The sequence below is a fragment of the Megascapheus bottae genome, chromosome 14 (assembly GCF_031878675.1).
Source record: "Megascapheus bottae isolate mThoBot1 chromosome 14, mThoBot2.hap1, whole genome shotgun sequence".
Taxonomy (NCBI): Eukaryota; Metazoa; Chordata; class Mammalia; order Rodentia; family Geomyidae; genus Megascapheus; species Megascapheus bottae.
The window spans coordinates 47,984,642-48,000,737 of NC_143522.1; the positions used below are offsets into that span (position 1 = coordinate 47,984,642).

A 16,096-nucleotide genomic window follows, 5' to 3' on the forward strand; every position below is an offset into this window, starting at 1 on the left:
ATACTTATTACATGTCTTCCAAACTTCCATCTGCAATGTGTACAGTTATCAAAAAGTAACTTTTAAATGCCTGTGTAAGATATGTACCAAAATTACACTTAAATGTTTGCAGGAGCAGAAGCAAACATATTAGATAATAAAAATTTATAATAAAATCAGGTTTATACAGTACTTTCCAAGAAGAAAAAACTGATATTAAGTTCATTTTTATTAATTCATTAGCAATCTAATTTTTAATGTCTATGTGTGGTTTTATCATAACATTAACTTTTCAGTTGGCATAAACAGTCTAAGAACAAATGCGTAATTTACATTTCAAGCTTCCAGAAGAACTCAAGAGCTTTGTTTGAAGGAATTTCTAAGGTTTTTTTTGTTGTTGTTTATTTTTGTTAGTCGTGGGGCTTGAACTCTGGGCCTGGGAGCTGTCCCTGAGCTCTTCAGCCCAATGCTACCACCCTACCCCTTGAGCCACAGTACCACTTCCTATTTTCTAGTGGTTAAATAGAGATAAGAGTTTCATGGTCTTTAGTGCCCAGGCTGGCTTTGAACCAAAATCCTCAGATCTCAGCCTCCTTGGTAGCTAGGATTACAGGTGTGAGCCACCATGCTCAGCTGGAATTCTAAGTTTTTATGGGCAAGGAAACCTGGAAATTAATTTGTTGAATTTTTTATCCATTTTTTAATTTTTTTCTGTTTATTTCTCTTCTGGTTGACTTTTTAAGGCTATATCACTGCTTATTAGCACATCCAGAGAGTGGTCAGAAAAAAAAAATTTCAAATCAGCCGCTTTTTTAAACAGCTTTTTGAAACATTTGGTAGTAGAAATTTGATGCAGTTAACTAGTTCAGAAAAGTGGACTGTGAACTCTTTTATCTGAGTTCTGTCTTTTTCTCACTGACTGGACAGTTGAATTATCTGCTCTTCTGCAGTGTCTCCTTAATGCCTTTGAGTGTGCTTATGAGCAAATGAAATTTAAACTTTTTAAACTTGTCCCCTTTTTGTGATATGTCATTAACTATATAACTATACTCACAGGGCATTTATAAAGCACTTATTTTTCTTATTTTCCAGTTGAGACATTTAGGAAATGATGAAGTGCATATTGTTTGGTCAGAGCATACTAGAGACTACAGGAGAGGAATTATCCCTACAGAATTTGGTGATGTCTTAATTATAATATATCCAATGAAAAATCATATGTTCAGCATCCAAATCATGAAAAAACCAGAGGTAAGAACTCCTTAGCTTCCATATTAGTAATGTTTTAGAATTTTGTTGGAGTCTGCATTGTGGGTTCTTTCCATCCTATAGAAGAATAATTATACTAGGCATCACGTTTTCAAAATGGGAAGGAATTGCAACATGGATTCTGGCAGCTGGAAAGATTCTCTTAAGTCTAGTTCTGGAGGTGTTAGACTAAATAACAAGAAATTGTGCTCAAATGAGAAATGGTTATTTAAATTATGAATAAAACTACCTTTGTACCATGGTAACAAAAGGACTTTAAAAAAGTGTTGTGGGGCCGGGAGTTTGGCCTAGTGGTTAAAGTGCTTGCCTAGCATGCATGAAGACCCGGGTTCGATTCCTCGGTGTTGTTGTTTTGTTTTGTTTTTTTTTGCCAGCCCTGGGCTTGAGTTCAGGGCCTGAGCACTGTCCTTGGACTTTCTCAAGGTTAGAGCTCTACCACTTGAGCCTCAGCACCATTTCCGGCTTTATTTTATATATGTGGTACCGAGGAATCGAACCTGGGTCTTCATGCATGCTAGGCAAGCATTCTACCACTAGGCCAAACTCCCAATCCAGGGACTTAACTTTTAATTGGAGAAGGACTACTCATTCTCATTAGACTAGGGAATGACTTCTATAACAAATAGTCCTATATTAATAAGAATATTACAAATTAACAACATAAAAGCTAAGTAATTCTATTACCTCTCCTACAGTTAAGTATCTTATATATACCATAAAATTAAGACAGCTATTGCAGAAGCATTTTAAGATAAGAAAAATTTAAGTCAGGTGCTGGAGGTTGGAGGTTCATGCCTGTAATCCTAGCTACACAGGAAGATGAGATCTGACGATCGTGTTCAAAACCAGCTCAGGCAGGAAAGTAGGAGAAACTTTTATCTCCAGTTAACCAGTAAAGAGCCAGAATTGAAGCTGTGGCTCAAATGTTAAAGCATTAGCCTTGAGCATAGATGCTCAGGGATCGTTCTCAAGCACTGAGCTTAACCTGCAGGACCAGCAAAAAGAGGGAGGGAAGGAGGGAGGAAGGGAGGAAGGAAGGGAGGGAAATAGGAAAAGAAATGTTTATTTTGGCGCAGTTACAGAGGGCTCAGTCCATGGTCATATGTTTCTGGGCCTGTGGTGAGGCAGACCATTGTGACATAGGGTATAGTAGAACAAAGCTGCTCACTTTATGCAAACTAGAAAGCAGGGGGAAGAAAGGAAATAATCACAGGAAGAACTAGAAGTGTTAGAGTGCTAGCCTTGGGTATAAGCAGCTCAATGACAGCACCTATGCCCAGAGATCAAGCGCCCCCCCCCCCAAAAAAAAAAACCTCACTTTTAGGTGCTAGGTATCTTACTCTTATTTATAATCTTTCTTCAACTTGAATGTATAATTATATACTATTTTCTCTATCAGGTTCCCTTCTTTGGCCCACTTTTTGATGGTGCTATTGTTAATGGAAAGATTCTTCCCATTATGGTTCGATCAACAGCTATAAATGCAAGCCGTGCTCTGAAATCACTAATTCCATTATATCAAAACTTGTATCCTTTTTTAAAAATTATTTTTACTATAATATGTTACTTTATGTGCTAAAGACCTTTCAGTTTCTTTGTATTGATAATTAGAATTTCTGAGAGAAGTGATTAAGTAGCTATGATATTTGATGTATTTTCTTTGATACAGTTTTTTCTTATTATTTTGTAGTTTGGGGATTAAACCTAGGACAAGCACCCTACTGCTTGATCTATGCTGCAAATCTTGGTTTTTGGTTTTGGTGGGGTTTTTTTGTTTTTTTGTTTTGTTTTTTTGCTGTTCCTGGGGCTTGAACTCAGGGCCTGAGCACTGTCTTTGGGCTTAGGTTAGAGCTCTTCTACTTGAGCCGCAGCACCACTTCCAGCTTTTTCTATGTATGTGGTATCGAGGAATCCAACCCAGGTCTTCATGCATGCTAGGCAAGCATTCCACCACTAGGCCAAACTCCTGCCCCCATATTTGAACCTGAGATCCTCCTCCTCTCTGTAATCTGCTGGGATTCAGGTACATGCCACCATGTATGACACATTTATGTATTTTTCACAAATACTGATCTTTTGATTAACTCATTAGTGTCCTGAAAATGCAGTCTACATCTTTGAAAGTATAGAAATAGCCAAAACAGCGTGAGGAACTCCAAGTAACTGGGAAAAGATTACTGTATATGTGCTTTAAAAGTGGGGCTAGGAGTTTGGCCTCATGGTAGAGTGCTTGCCTAGCATGACAAAGACCCAGGTTTAATTCCTCAGTACCACATACATAGAAAAAAGCTGGAAGGGCCAGGAGTTTTGCCTAGTGGTAGAGTGCTTGCCTAGCATGCACAGAAGATCCGGTTTTGATTCCCTGGTACCACATACATAGATAAAAAGCTGGAAGTGGTGCTTTGAGGCTCAAGTGATAGAGCTCTAGCCTTGAGAAAGTCCAAGGACAGTGCTCAGACCCTGAGTTCAAGCCCAGAACTGGCAGAAAAGAAAAAAGCTGCAAGTGATACTGAGACTCAAATGGTAGATAGAGCTCTAGCCTTGAGAAAGCCCAAGGACAGTGCTCAGTCCCTGGGTTCAAGCCCTGGGACTGAAAAAAAAAAAAAAAGTGATGTATTCAGGATATCTAACAAGGAGCCTTTAACTCACCTGGAATGGATAATGGTATCTAGAAATTCTGTTGGCAAATTATTGTTAACTCATATTGGTGAGATTAAGAAGAGCCTTCAAAGAGAGGGAATAAGAGAGATATGAAGCTACAAGAGGAGGCACAAAAGGCTTAGAAGTCTAGCTTTGGAGAGTAGATTGTCTGGATTTGGAGCTGAGCATATTTAACTTCTGAGCTGCAATTTACTCAATCTATACAATGATAATGATGGTATCTACCTTATGGTGTTCTGTGGAATAAATAATTCAGTATGTATAACAGTGTATAAACTCTTAAAATGGTGACTGTCATATAATATACACAAATAATCTCTTTTTGTTTTGAGATGAAAATTTTTTTAAGTCTGGAGCTTAATTTATGAGCCCAGATAATCTACCCTCAATATAATGTGACTTTATCTTAGAAATTTAAAGGGATGTCTTAAATTGAGCAGAATGGCTTAAGTGGTAGAGAGCCTGCCTGGAAAGAACAAGGACCTAAATTCAAATTCGAATATTGCCACAAAAAAAGTGGAATCTTTGAAAATTAATCTCATAAAATGAATTTGTGATTATAAGGTGAATTGCCACAGTTTTTTCTTTTTGTGAAAATCTACTTAAGCTTTCTGATCCCTTTATTTCTTATATATTCTGACACTGAAATGGCATTACAGGTAGATCATGGTATGTTAAGCTTAATGACTATAAATGTTACAAATAAAGAATACTACATAGCTTTACTTGGATTTAAAATTATCACAATGGATTATATTATTAAAAATATAATTTGGCTAAGCCCCAGTGCTTCACACCTGTAATCCTACCTACTTACGAGGCTGGGCTGAGATCTGAGATTACAGCTTGAAGCCAGCCTGTGCAAGGAAGAAAGACAGGAAGAAGGGAGGGAACGAGGGAGGAAGGGAATGAATGAATGAATGAATTTCACTTCTGTTTCTTCGTCAAGCCATTGAATTTCTTTATTGCGGTAATAGGGGTAGGCAAATTCTCTACCAGAGTCAGGTCAGGAAATGTTTATCTAGAAAGATGTTACTACCCATCTCATAATTTGTGTAAAGATTAAATAATTTAGATTTTTAGAATTTAAATGTGCTTAATAGTTGTAATGAGCCCTACATTGTTTTGTGTAATAATTTCTCTTATGTGTAAAGATTATAATCAATATAAAAGAAGTCAATAGCAAGAAATTGCCTGTTTAGGATCTCTGTATTTGTCTTATCAGCAGATTATTTAATTGGGTTGGATTTTCAGGCCTACATTATGATATTTATAAGTTAATCGTGTTGAAACATTAATATAGACCACATTAGGGAAAATTCTGGGATGAAAAGAAATTTCAGGTAAAAGTAGTAAGCATGAAACTTGCTTAAACAGCAAACCAGAAGGATATCTATCAACAAAATTGCTTGTAGAAAACCTACAGTGAAAATCAGGGGTCAGGAGTTTGGCCTACTGCTTGCCTAGCATGCATGAAGCCCTGGGTTTGATGCCTTACTACCACATACACAGAAAAGGCTGGGATGCCATGGCTTAAGTGGTAGAATGCTAGCCTTGAGAAAGCCCAAGGACAGTGCCCAGGCCCTGAGTTCAAGACCCAGGACTGACAAAAAACATTAAATCAGACCAAAACAGAAGCTTGAATTTAGAAACTATACAAGTTGTTCCCTTGTATGATTTCAGTAATATAGTCATCCCTGTGCATCTGTGTGTTCTAAATTCAAAAATTCACCCAAATGTGCATAAAAATATGTAAAAAGAGTTAACTTTTTTCTTATTTCTTAACAATATGATGTTTTACATTTATATATACTTGCATTTGTATAGATATCGCTAAAAGCATTCTAGAGATAATTATATTGTGTGCAAGAATTACTTTGGTTATATTCTAATACCATCATCTGCAGATACCATGGGACAACTCTATATAGTTATAGATGCCCCTAACCCTTGACAGGAGCTTAAACTCAGAGCCTGGGTATTGTCCCTGACCTCTTTTTCTCAAGGCTAGCACTTTACTACTTGGAGCCACAGCTCCATTTCTGGTTTTTGATTGGTTAATTGGAGCCTCACAGGGACTTTTGTGCCTGTACTGGCCTTGAATTTTGATCCTCAGATCTCAGTCTCCTGAGTAGCTAGGATTATAGGCATGATCCAGGGGTACCCAGCTACTCCTATCCCTTTTAACATTAAGAATATATTATGTCATTTTTCACAAAGACATACAAATTTCTCTATTCTAAATGTTAAGAGTCAGGAGTGATAGCGCACACCTGTAGCTACCTGGGAGATTAAGTTGATTAACTCCTTTTTGTGGGGGGGGGCCAGTCCTGGGCTTATGCTTAGGGCCTGAGAACTGTCCGTCGGTTTTTCTCAAGGCTAGAGCTCTACCACTTGAGCCACAACCTTACTTCTGATGTATGTGGTGCTTAAGAATTGACTCCAGGTCTTCATGAATGCTAGGCAAGCACTCTACCACTAGGCCAAACTCCCGGCCCAGTAGTTTCAAACTCTTAGGCTCATGTGATCCTAACATAGAAAGTTCATTTCAAAATACCTGAAGAAGGAATGTTATGGGAGAGTAACAGGTATATTACTTTTTGACTTGTTTTTTGTACTAGGGATTAAACCCAGTACATACACTGAGTGGACAAGTAAGCATCCCATCACGAAGCAACATCCTAACACTTACTGTTTTGTTTTTGCGCCCATACTGGAGCATGAACTGTGGACCTGGACATTCTCTCTTAGCTTTTCTGCTCAAGGCAAGCACTAAACCACTCTAGCCACAGTTTGACTTCTGGCATTTTGCTGGTTAATTGGAAATAAGAGTCTTTCTTGCCTGGCCTGCCTTCATACTGACAGCTCAGATCTCAGCCTACTTAATAGCTAGGATTATAGGTATGAGCCACTGACACTCAGCTTCCATCACTTTTTTAAATTATCATTTTGATTTTGAAACAAAGTCTCCAAAAGTTGCACAGGCAGGCTTTGAATTTAGCTGCCTTAGCTCCCAAGTAGCTAGAATTACAGGTATACTCCACCATTGCTTAAAGCCTTGCTTTAGCTGGGCACAGTGGCTCATGCTGATCCTAGCTACTCATGAGGCTGAGATCTAAGGATCATAGTTCAAAGCCAATCTAGGCACTAAAAAGTCCATGAGATTCTTATCTCCAGTTAACCACCAGAAAACAGGAAGTGGTGCTGTGGCTCAAGGGGTAGAGCGGTAGCCTTGAGCTGAAGAGCTCAGGGACAGCGTCCAGTTCCAGAGTTCAAGTACCATGACCAAAGAAAAAGAAAAAAAAAATTACCTGCTTTTTAAAAGAAAGTTTATATAGCAAATTACAACTAGACAATTAAATTTAGGAATATCTTTTTATTTGAATAAGAAGTAATTTTAGAAATGCAATTAATCAGACAAACTTCAAAATGTGGGTTTTTTGGGGGGGGGCGGGGAGGCAGGTCATGAGGCTTGAACTCAGCCTGGGCTCTATCTCTAAGCCCTTTAGCTCAAGGCTATCACCCTACCCTTGAGCCTAGCCCCACTTCCGTTTTCTAGAGGTTAATTGGAGATAAGAGTCTCAGTTCCTTTTGTGCCTGAGCTAGTTTTGAACCATAATCCTCAGATCCCAGCCTCCTGAATGGCTAGGATTACAGACATGAGCCACTACGGCTCAAAATATATATTTTTTATAAAGCAAGCTGTTGATGAGAAAATAATTCTAAAACAGTTCATTACACTTAACATGAATTACAGTAGAAATTGAGATAGCAGTAGGCTTTGAAAATTACTAGAGTTAATATTTTAAATTTTTAAAATAAAGAGGTAAAAAGTATTAAACTTATGTCAATTACCTTATGCCCACTATTAGTGCCCACTAAGATTCCACAGCATAAATTGTGCTATTTATGATCATCAAATACAGTTTAAAATTTATCCTAGGAACCTCTTCTGTTACTATGAATCTTATGTTGTTCACTAAATGAGGACAGTATTGATTGTCATATGCTGCACAAATCGATCCTGCTAGCAACCTGAATTACAGTAATCTGTCAGCATTGATGACTGTCTTTCAAGCTTTGAAATCTCTTCTTTACTTCACTTGTCATTTCTTGCATTACTTGTACTTGAAAGGCATTTTCATGCAAACTCAGATTTTTTTTTCAGGTAGGTACTTTTTGGTCTAGAGCTCAATTTGTTGTTTGATCATGCCATTAGAATTGAAATGCAACACTAAGGAAAAAGACAAGACAGATTCTGGGTAACCATTGGATCAGAGGACTATTTCAGGTTTGATCTTAGCCATCATTTTATTAGCTACCTTCAAAGAGTATCCACTTTGTTTGTTTCATTGATTTTTGTTTTGTTTCAGTGAAAATAATTCTCCAGTTTTAATTTTATGACCTTAGACTCTATTCTGTAAATTAAAAAAATTAAAGTTATTTATTTTGATCTAAAACATATTTTGAGAGGGTAGGAATGTGGCTTAGTGGTAGAGTACTTGCCTAGCATATATGGAGGCTTGCAAGTGTTTGAGCTCTTTATATTAAATGTTATAGTATTTGCAAAACAAATCTTCTGGGTCATGGGACATAGTGTTTTGATTACATAGTTAATTTGCCAACTTGTCTAGGTCATGGCTACTTATATTGCTGTGCTTTGTTTTATTTTGTTTTTTAAGCTGTTATTATTAGTTAAATCAGTAAAGCCCATTTCCCTCACATAAAGCAGGAGTTAAGAGAAAAATGACTGAAGTCACCTGAAAATTAAGGGAATTGTATTGTCAGATGATTCAGGTAACAACATCAGTTCTTCCTTCAGTCTTCTACAGCATTTGGATTTGCTATCCCCTCACCTGAATTAAAATACTTTATAATACATTCTGTATCTATGGATTCTGCATCCATGTATCAGCTAACCCTGGATCAAAAACATAGGGAAAGAAAAAGGTATGACTGCTAAACAATGACTTATTTTTGTCATTATTTCCTAAAAAATATAACAATGTGGAGCCAAGAGTTTGTCCTAGTAGTACATTGCTTGCCTTGCATACACAAAGACCCAGGTACTATTCCTCAGTATTACATACACAGAGAAAGCTAGAAGTGGTGTTGTGGCTCAAGTGGTAGAGCCTTGAGAAAGCCCAAGAACAGTGCCCAGGCCCTGAGTTCAAGCCTCAAGACTGGCCAAAAAAAAAACAAAGAACAGATAGAGCTATATGTGTATGTACATTTACGTAGATAGTATTCTGAAATATATATAGTATGAAGGGTACTACATAATGACATTTTTTCACTCTTTTTGTTTTGTTTTATTTTGTTTTTTCCAGTCCTGGGCTTGGGCTCAGGGCCTGAGCACTGTTCCTGGATTTTCTCAAGGCTAGGGCTCTACCACTTGAGCCATAGCACCACTTCTGGCTTTTTGCTATGTATGTGGTACCGGGGAATCAAACCCAGATCTTCGTGCATGCTAGGCAAGCACTCTACCACTAGGCCAAACTCCCGGCCCCCATAATGACATTTTTAAAGAATACATTATACTAGAGCAAAGAAAGGGGTGATGGCCAAAAAGAAATGTACACATTACCTGCATAATATACCCTCGGAGTATCACCTATATTATAATAATTTTAAAAACCAGTGCATTTTACCTAGATTTAATACACTTTCCTAAAGCCAATCTTATCTGGTTTCTTCTTATGTATTTAGATTGACTTTTTATTAAATGCCAGAATTAGGTTTTCCTTTAACTTTATCAGACAAATTACCAAAAGTCAATAATCACTGTTCAATTAGTGACAGTTTGTTGGCCTTGCAGTTCTACTCAAATGTAAAGAACCTGTTGCAAAAGTATGAGAGCCAAAATCAAATGAAATGTAATTGATTGGCTGAACTAATGTGGTTGCCATTCATTATGATAGGACGTTGTGAAACATCCTAGGGTCCCATCAATATTGCTACCATTTCATGTTAGAAGAAAATTAGTTTCTTGAGAAACTATGTAATTTTACTTATCTACTGTCTTTTGTGGATCATTTTCTCAGAAGATTACATCAATAAGTATGGACTATTCTTAATTTAGTCCGTAAAAAGAGCACAATTACAGAATCAAACAGGATTGGTATAAGGAGTAAAGAAATTAACAATATGAAACACTAAACTGTTATATGTAGCAGCCACTTGGAAAATTATAGTAATGTTGTAGTTGGTGGAAATTGTCCTCTGTGCTAACTCTGGAAATATTTTAAAATATAAGTTTAAATTTATTAAAAGATGTATGTCCCTAGACTGTTATTGAAACAGATTACATTTTTTATCTGTGAGGAATTCTTTTCGTCTTACCCTCACAGCTCCTTGTTTCTCCTGGTATTTTTGTCAAACGTGCCTATACAAGTTTACGTGTTTTTTGAATTTATTATTTGATAGTTTTTGTTGGTGATGGTGGTTGCGAGGTTTGAACTCTGGGCTTAGGTGCTGTCCCTGAGCAACTTCAGCTCAAGGCTACTACTCTGCCACTTTAGCCAGTTCTAGTTTTCTGGTAGTTAATTGGAGATAAGAGTCCCATGGACTTTGGTGCCCAGACTGGCTTTGAACTGTGATCCTCAGATGTCATTCCCCTGGTGTGAGCCACTGGTGCCCGACATAGTTGGGGGGGGGAGGGTGTGTGTGTGTGTGTGTGTGTGTGTTGGGGGGGCAGTTCTGGGGCTTGAATGCTGGCTGCCTGGGTGCCTTCCTTGAGCTCTTCAGCCCAAGACTACCACCCTACCCTTGAGCCAAGCCCCACAACCATTTTCTAAAATTTAATTGGAGATAAGAGTCTGAGGTCCTTTTGTGCCTGGGCTGGCTTTGAACCTTGATCCTCAGATCTCAGCCTCCTGAGTAGCTAGGATTACAGGCGTGAGCTGCCATGCCCAGCTTGGCCATAGTTGTTTTTAAGAATGAAAAATCCTTTAGATTATTTCTAAGTAGTTGTCAATTTATGAGTGCAATGCACTGTGTGCGTGCATGAGCACACGCAACAGTACTAGGACTCTATTCCTTTTTTTTTTTTTCACTCAAAGTATGGAGCTCTACCACTTAAGCAACAGCTCCATTTCCAGTTTTTTGTTGTTTTTATACTAGTAGTTAAAGAGAATTTCATGTTTTTTCCTACATAGGCTGGCTTAAAACTACAATTCTCAGATCTAAGCCTCCTGAATAGCTAGGATTACATGCATGAGCCACTAGCTCATCTTTATCACTGTCATCCCTTCTATCCCTCCCTTAGAGACTTTTTTTATACTTATAATTTTAGATTTTTATTGATAGTACATAAGAGGAGGAAAACCAGAACTATAAGAAATTTCCTTTGACATATGCATAAACCAAAATAACACACACCAGATTTTATATTTTGGTGATGACTTGATGTGATTTTATTAGCAAGATAATTTAGTGAGATAACTTTCAGAGATGAATCATCAGTAGAGGGAAGGGGTAATGGGACATGGGTTAGTTAAGGTACCTCTGACTTGTCAGCAATAGAGTTATCTCGGAGAAGATACTACTTGATGTCTCTTCTAAGAAGAAGCAGTAGATAGTGTATTACAAAGGGCTCTCACTTCCTTAATATTAAGTATTAGTAAAATTCCTAAGAAATTATGGATCATTCATTTATCCACCAGGTAATTTGGTATCTACTATAAATTCACCATATTATTTCTGTGGCAATTTCTGTAGGGATTATTTCTATGGGCAGTTGGATAGATAGGAAGTTACTGCTTTCAAGAAGCTTGTCTGCCACAGGAGAGGAGAGCTGTATCAGTGGATGAGTGAATGAATTGTACAGTGATCAGACTCTAGCAGTAGTGATATATACAAAATAGGACAATGAAGATGATTAAGTGGTAGCAGATAGTGGAGGCTGTGGGACTAGGAATGGCTTTCCCCAAAAATCCTTTTCAAATTACTGTAAAAACATACAAAATACTTGCAATTCTGTGAGTTTTTTAGAGACAGAAAAGGGGCATGACTTCATAAACTCAGTTTTTGCAAAGAATATATATTACTGGGTAATATAAAGCAGAGGGACAAGAAGTGGCAGACCAAGATCAAGAAGTGGGTCAAAACCACATAATGCAGTCAAGCTAGAAAAAAAAAGTTAGGTAGACTTGGTTTTCTAATGCTACTGATATGGTAGTCAGTGTCTAAAGTGGCAATCCCTTGATTTTGTATACTTGCTTTTGTTTACTTTTTATCTGTTGTGAAATAATAAACTGTAACCTGTTACTCAAAATACTTGTTATATTAGTTGAGCATAATTGCCAGATTAATTACATTAATAGCTAATAGCCAGTGTTTATGAGACTAAGGTCTCTAAATGGTCATATTAATTACTAGGGTTTGTTTGAGCTTGGACCTCATTCTTCCTGGGTTTTTTGCTGATGGACTGGAGATAAGAATCTCTCAGTCTTAGGGCCGGGAGTTTAGCCTAGTGGTAAAGTGCTTGCCTAGCATACACAAAGACCTGGGTTTAATTCCTCAGTACCACATTCATAGAAAAGCCAGAACTGGTGCTGTGGCTCAAGTGGTAGAGCATTTAGCCTTGTGGAAAAAGCCCAAGGACAGTGCTCAGGCCCTAAGTTCAAGCCCCAGGACTGACCAAAAAAAAAAAACAAAAAAGAATCTCTCAAGATTTGAGTCTTTTCTGCCTAGGCAGGCTCTGAACTGTAGTAGCCAGAAGTACAGTCAGGAGCTGTGGGCACCCAAACTATTGTTCCGCTTTTACAAATGATTGATAAATAAATGCTTATATCCTATCACCCCCCCACCCCCATGAGGCTTGAACCTGGGCACTGTCCCTGAGTTCTTTAAGCTCAAGGCTAGTGCTCTACCTCTTTTTGCCACACTTCTGATTTTCAGGTGGTTAATTAGAGATGAAAGTCTCACAGACTTTCCTGCTCAAACTAAACCAAGACCCTCAGGTCTCAGCCTCCTAAGTAGCTAAGATTACAGGCATGAGATCCCACTGCCTAGCAGTATCCTTCCTATTCTTACAGTGTACTGGCCTCATGAAAAAACAATAGCAAAGAAAAAGAAAGCATTGTGTATGCCAGTTTAGATAGTTGAGTCATATCTCAGCACGAGAATGAAGATAGAGACTGCAGTGATGATACAGGAAGCCTTTTGAAAAACAACCAAACTTTATCTTTCTCTTCCATCTTTAACTTCTTACCCAAGATAGAACAGGAATTCTATTTTCTTTTATCTTATTAAAACTCTGTATTAAAGGATGATATTCTTAAGTGAGGATCACAAGGACTCAATAATGTGTGTATAATAATAAAAATGATGCTTATTGAAATGAACTCCAAGAAATGGAAAGGAGGTTTTTGCAGTTACTTTTCCCCCTTCAGTTTATTCCCTTTTGACACGTTTTAATTTCTGTGCCCTTTGTATTGTAAATAAGTTTATCTGGTTTGGGGAGAGGAACAGGAAGCACAAGAAACAGTAGGACAAAGGGTTAACCAGTTCAGCAGTACACACACTAGACACTGTTGGAAAAGAACTCGAGGAAGGGAGAAGGAGGAAAAGAACTGGGAGAAAGTGAGGGTGGGTGACACTGTTCAAAAAAACTTGTACTCATTACCTGACTTGTGTAACTGTAACCTGTCTGTATATCACCTTTACAATAAAAGTTAAATTTACAAGAGTACAGGGCCAGGAGTTCAGCCTAGTGGTTAAAGTGCTTGCCTAGCATGCATGAAGACCCAGGTTCAATTCCTTGGTATCACATACATAGAAAAAAACAGAAGTGGTGCTGTGGTTCAAGTGGTGGAGCTCTAGCCTTGAGAAAGCCCAAGAATAGTGCTTAAGCCCTGAGTTCAAGCCCCGAGACTAGCAAAAAAAAAAATTAATAGTTTGAGAAACACCTATTCAAAAAAAAATCCTGTGTTAGTCTGTGGGTGACAAGGGTCTACTTGTATATTTATTTTATTATTCACATGTTTAATACATAACATAAAAATTTTATCCTAGTCTTTTTAAATATATTTTTTAAAAGATCAACATGGTATTTGGGGATTTTGAAAACAAATTAAGGTTCTAAAGCTGAAATCATTACTATTAAAATGTGTTTAACATAATCAGGTGCTTTCATTTTTTATTAAATGAGGGCTTTTGATATTGAATTTATAATTCAATAATGGAATTAAAATTAAGTCGGGGGTCACTGACATCTATCCCCTTTTTCTTATAACTGCTTTCCCTCTCAAACATTAGAATACAGCATATTTAAATCTTAACTTTTGCTTGCCAAACCACTGTTACCGTCCATCTGTTCATGCCAATTGTAAAGAAGGCTCAGTTTTAGTGAAGCTTTGCATTTCACATAAGGTATGTGAACTGAAAATTTCACAAGGGACATGATGGATCCTGATTCTTAGTGATAAACCTTTGGGGCCATCAGGGTTGGCATATGGTTCAGTATGATATGAAGGCTTGAGTTCCCTGGCTTCACTTCTTTGGCGTGAAGCTGAAAAAACCTGGCTCTTGAGTATTATTTCACTGGACACCAATCATGGGCAGCAGGAACTGCCCATTTAACTCTCTGTGGGAAGGAAGCCCAGAGAGCATTCACAATGGTACCATTGTCAAGTTGCAAACTGCTCTGAACAGCTTGACAGCTAGGGAGGAGGGGAAGGGGTTGCTTTACTAATTGCTGTTCAAAAAGAGAAGGAACAAAAATAGCTGTTGTAGAACTGATGTTTCTATATTTACTTATTCTCTTGATAGGAGTGTTGACTTTTATTTAGCACATAGCTACTACCAAAAAGAAAGCAAATGAATATATTTAAGCAACCACCTGTAGTAATCCATTGTTAACATGCCATTATTTATTTTCAGTCAGCCAAATTACAGCAGAGTAAACATGTTTTGGTTTATGATATTTTTTGTTTAGAATCAAATAGTATCCCCTTCTATGTCCATAAAAATTTTAAGTGAGAGGAAGTAGATCAAAACTCCACATTTCACATACCAAAGTTATAAATTTGGTTTAATTTTCTTTACAGTTTCCTTTTTAGAACTCCCAAATAATACCCAACATGTTATATTAGTATAAAAATGTAAACTTTCTGTGTAACAATTACAAGTAGTAATACAACCTACTGAAGATAATATATTCAAAGTTAAATACTATACTATTTAAATGAGTAACTGATAACCATTTTAGTGATAGTTGGTTATCTAGATAGATTCTAATTTGGATATCTGAAAATGTATAGGTTTTCTTTTTTTAATAAAGTATATGAGCCATGATATTTGGTTAAGTTTATCAACAAGCAGTTGATAGTCCTGATACAAAGAAACAATTGGCTATAATTTTAATTTTATTAAAACTAGTTTTTACAAGCTCAGCTGGGGGGCTGCTAACAGAAGACCAGCAGAGAGTAGGATAAATGGAGAGGGTGAAGAAAGATGAATATGGTGGAAGTAGTTCCTTTTCTGTTTAAAAAAAAAAAAAACCACAAGAACAATGAAGCTGGCTGAAATTGTTTAAGAAGCAGGAGGAGGAGAAAGGAGTGATAAAAAGCATTGAGTCTGATAGGAACATCTTGCACTGAAATACCACAGTGGACCCCCAATTGTACAACTAATGTACATATCTAATCAGCTAGCTTTCAGCTATAAAGAGTGTTAGGCTAATAGTATATTTGCACAGATAATTTTCTTGTTCAGCTAAAATTAAATTGGCTAAATTATATTGCAGTAATGTAGCCATGCAACGTGTCCTTAAATAGTATCAGGAAGAAATGTTGTAAGAATGCTTTATAAGTCTGTAAACTTTATAAATGAAGTGATCTTGCTAAATTTGGTGAAATGTATTTTTTGTAAAATTAGTAAATCTATAATAATGTACCAGTATTCCTTCTCCTTGCTCCCCTTTAGTGATTTTAGTAAATAAGGCACCAGTGCAGTATTTCAAATACATTAATTCATTGAATGACCATTCTTCCTTTTACTGAAAAATATATTTAAGTCAAGATTAATGGATAGATTTTGATGTTAAAGTCCAGTGTGTAAGCCTATCATTCCCTGGGGGCATATAGTGCATTAGTTTAAGCTAATATACTGCTTGTCATAGATTCTGTGACACTGTCTGACAGTTGGCTGCTGTACTTTGTTACTGCTTAATATTTTAATAGAA

The 16,096-nt window shown here is 37.1% G+C and overlaps 1 protein-coding gene across 9 annotated transcripts in view; it reads left to right on the forward strand.

The window, feature by feature from the left end:
• Nucleotides 1–16,096, forward strand: part of Ralgapa1 (Ral GTPase activating protein catalytic subunit alpha 1) — a 199,072-nt gene that overhangs the window by 159,150 nt on the left and 23,826 nt on the right. For all 9 annotated transcript variants that reach the window (XM_090345148.1, XM_090345156.1, XM_090345154.1 and 6 more), the window contains 2 exons: nucleotides 1,072–1,230; nucleotides 2,648–2,775. In XM_090345148.1, the coding sequence (XP_090201274.1) occupies nucleotides 1,072–1,230; nucleotides 2,648–2,775 (287 nt within the window). The remainder of the gene's footprint in view (nucleotides 1–1,071; nucleotides 1,231–2,647; nucleotides 2,776–16,096) is intronic.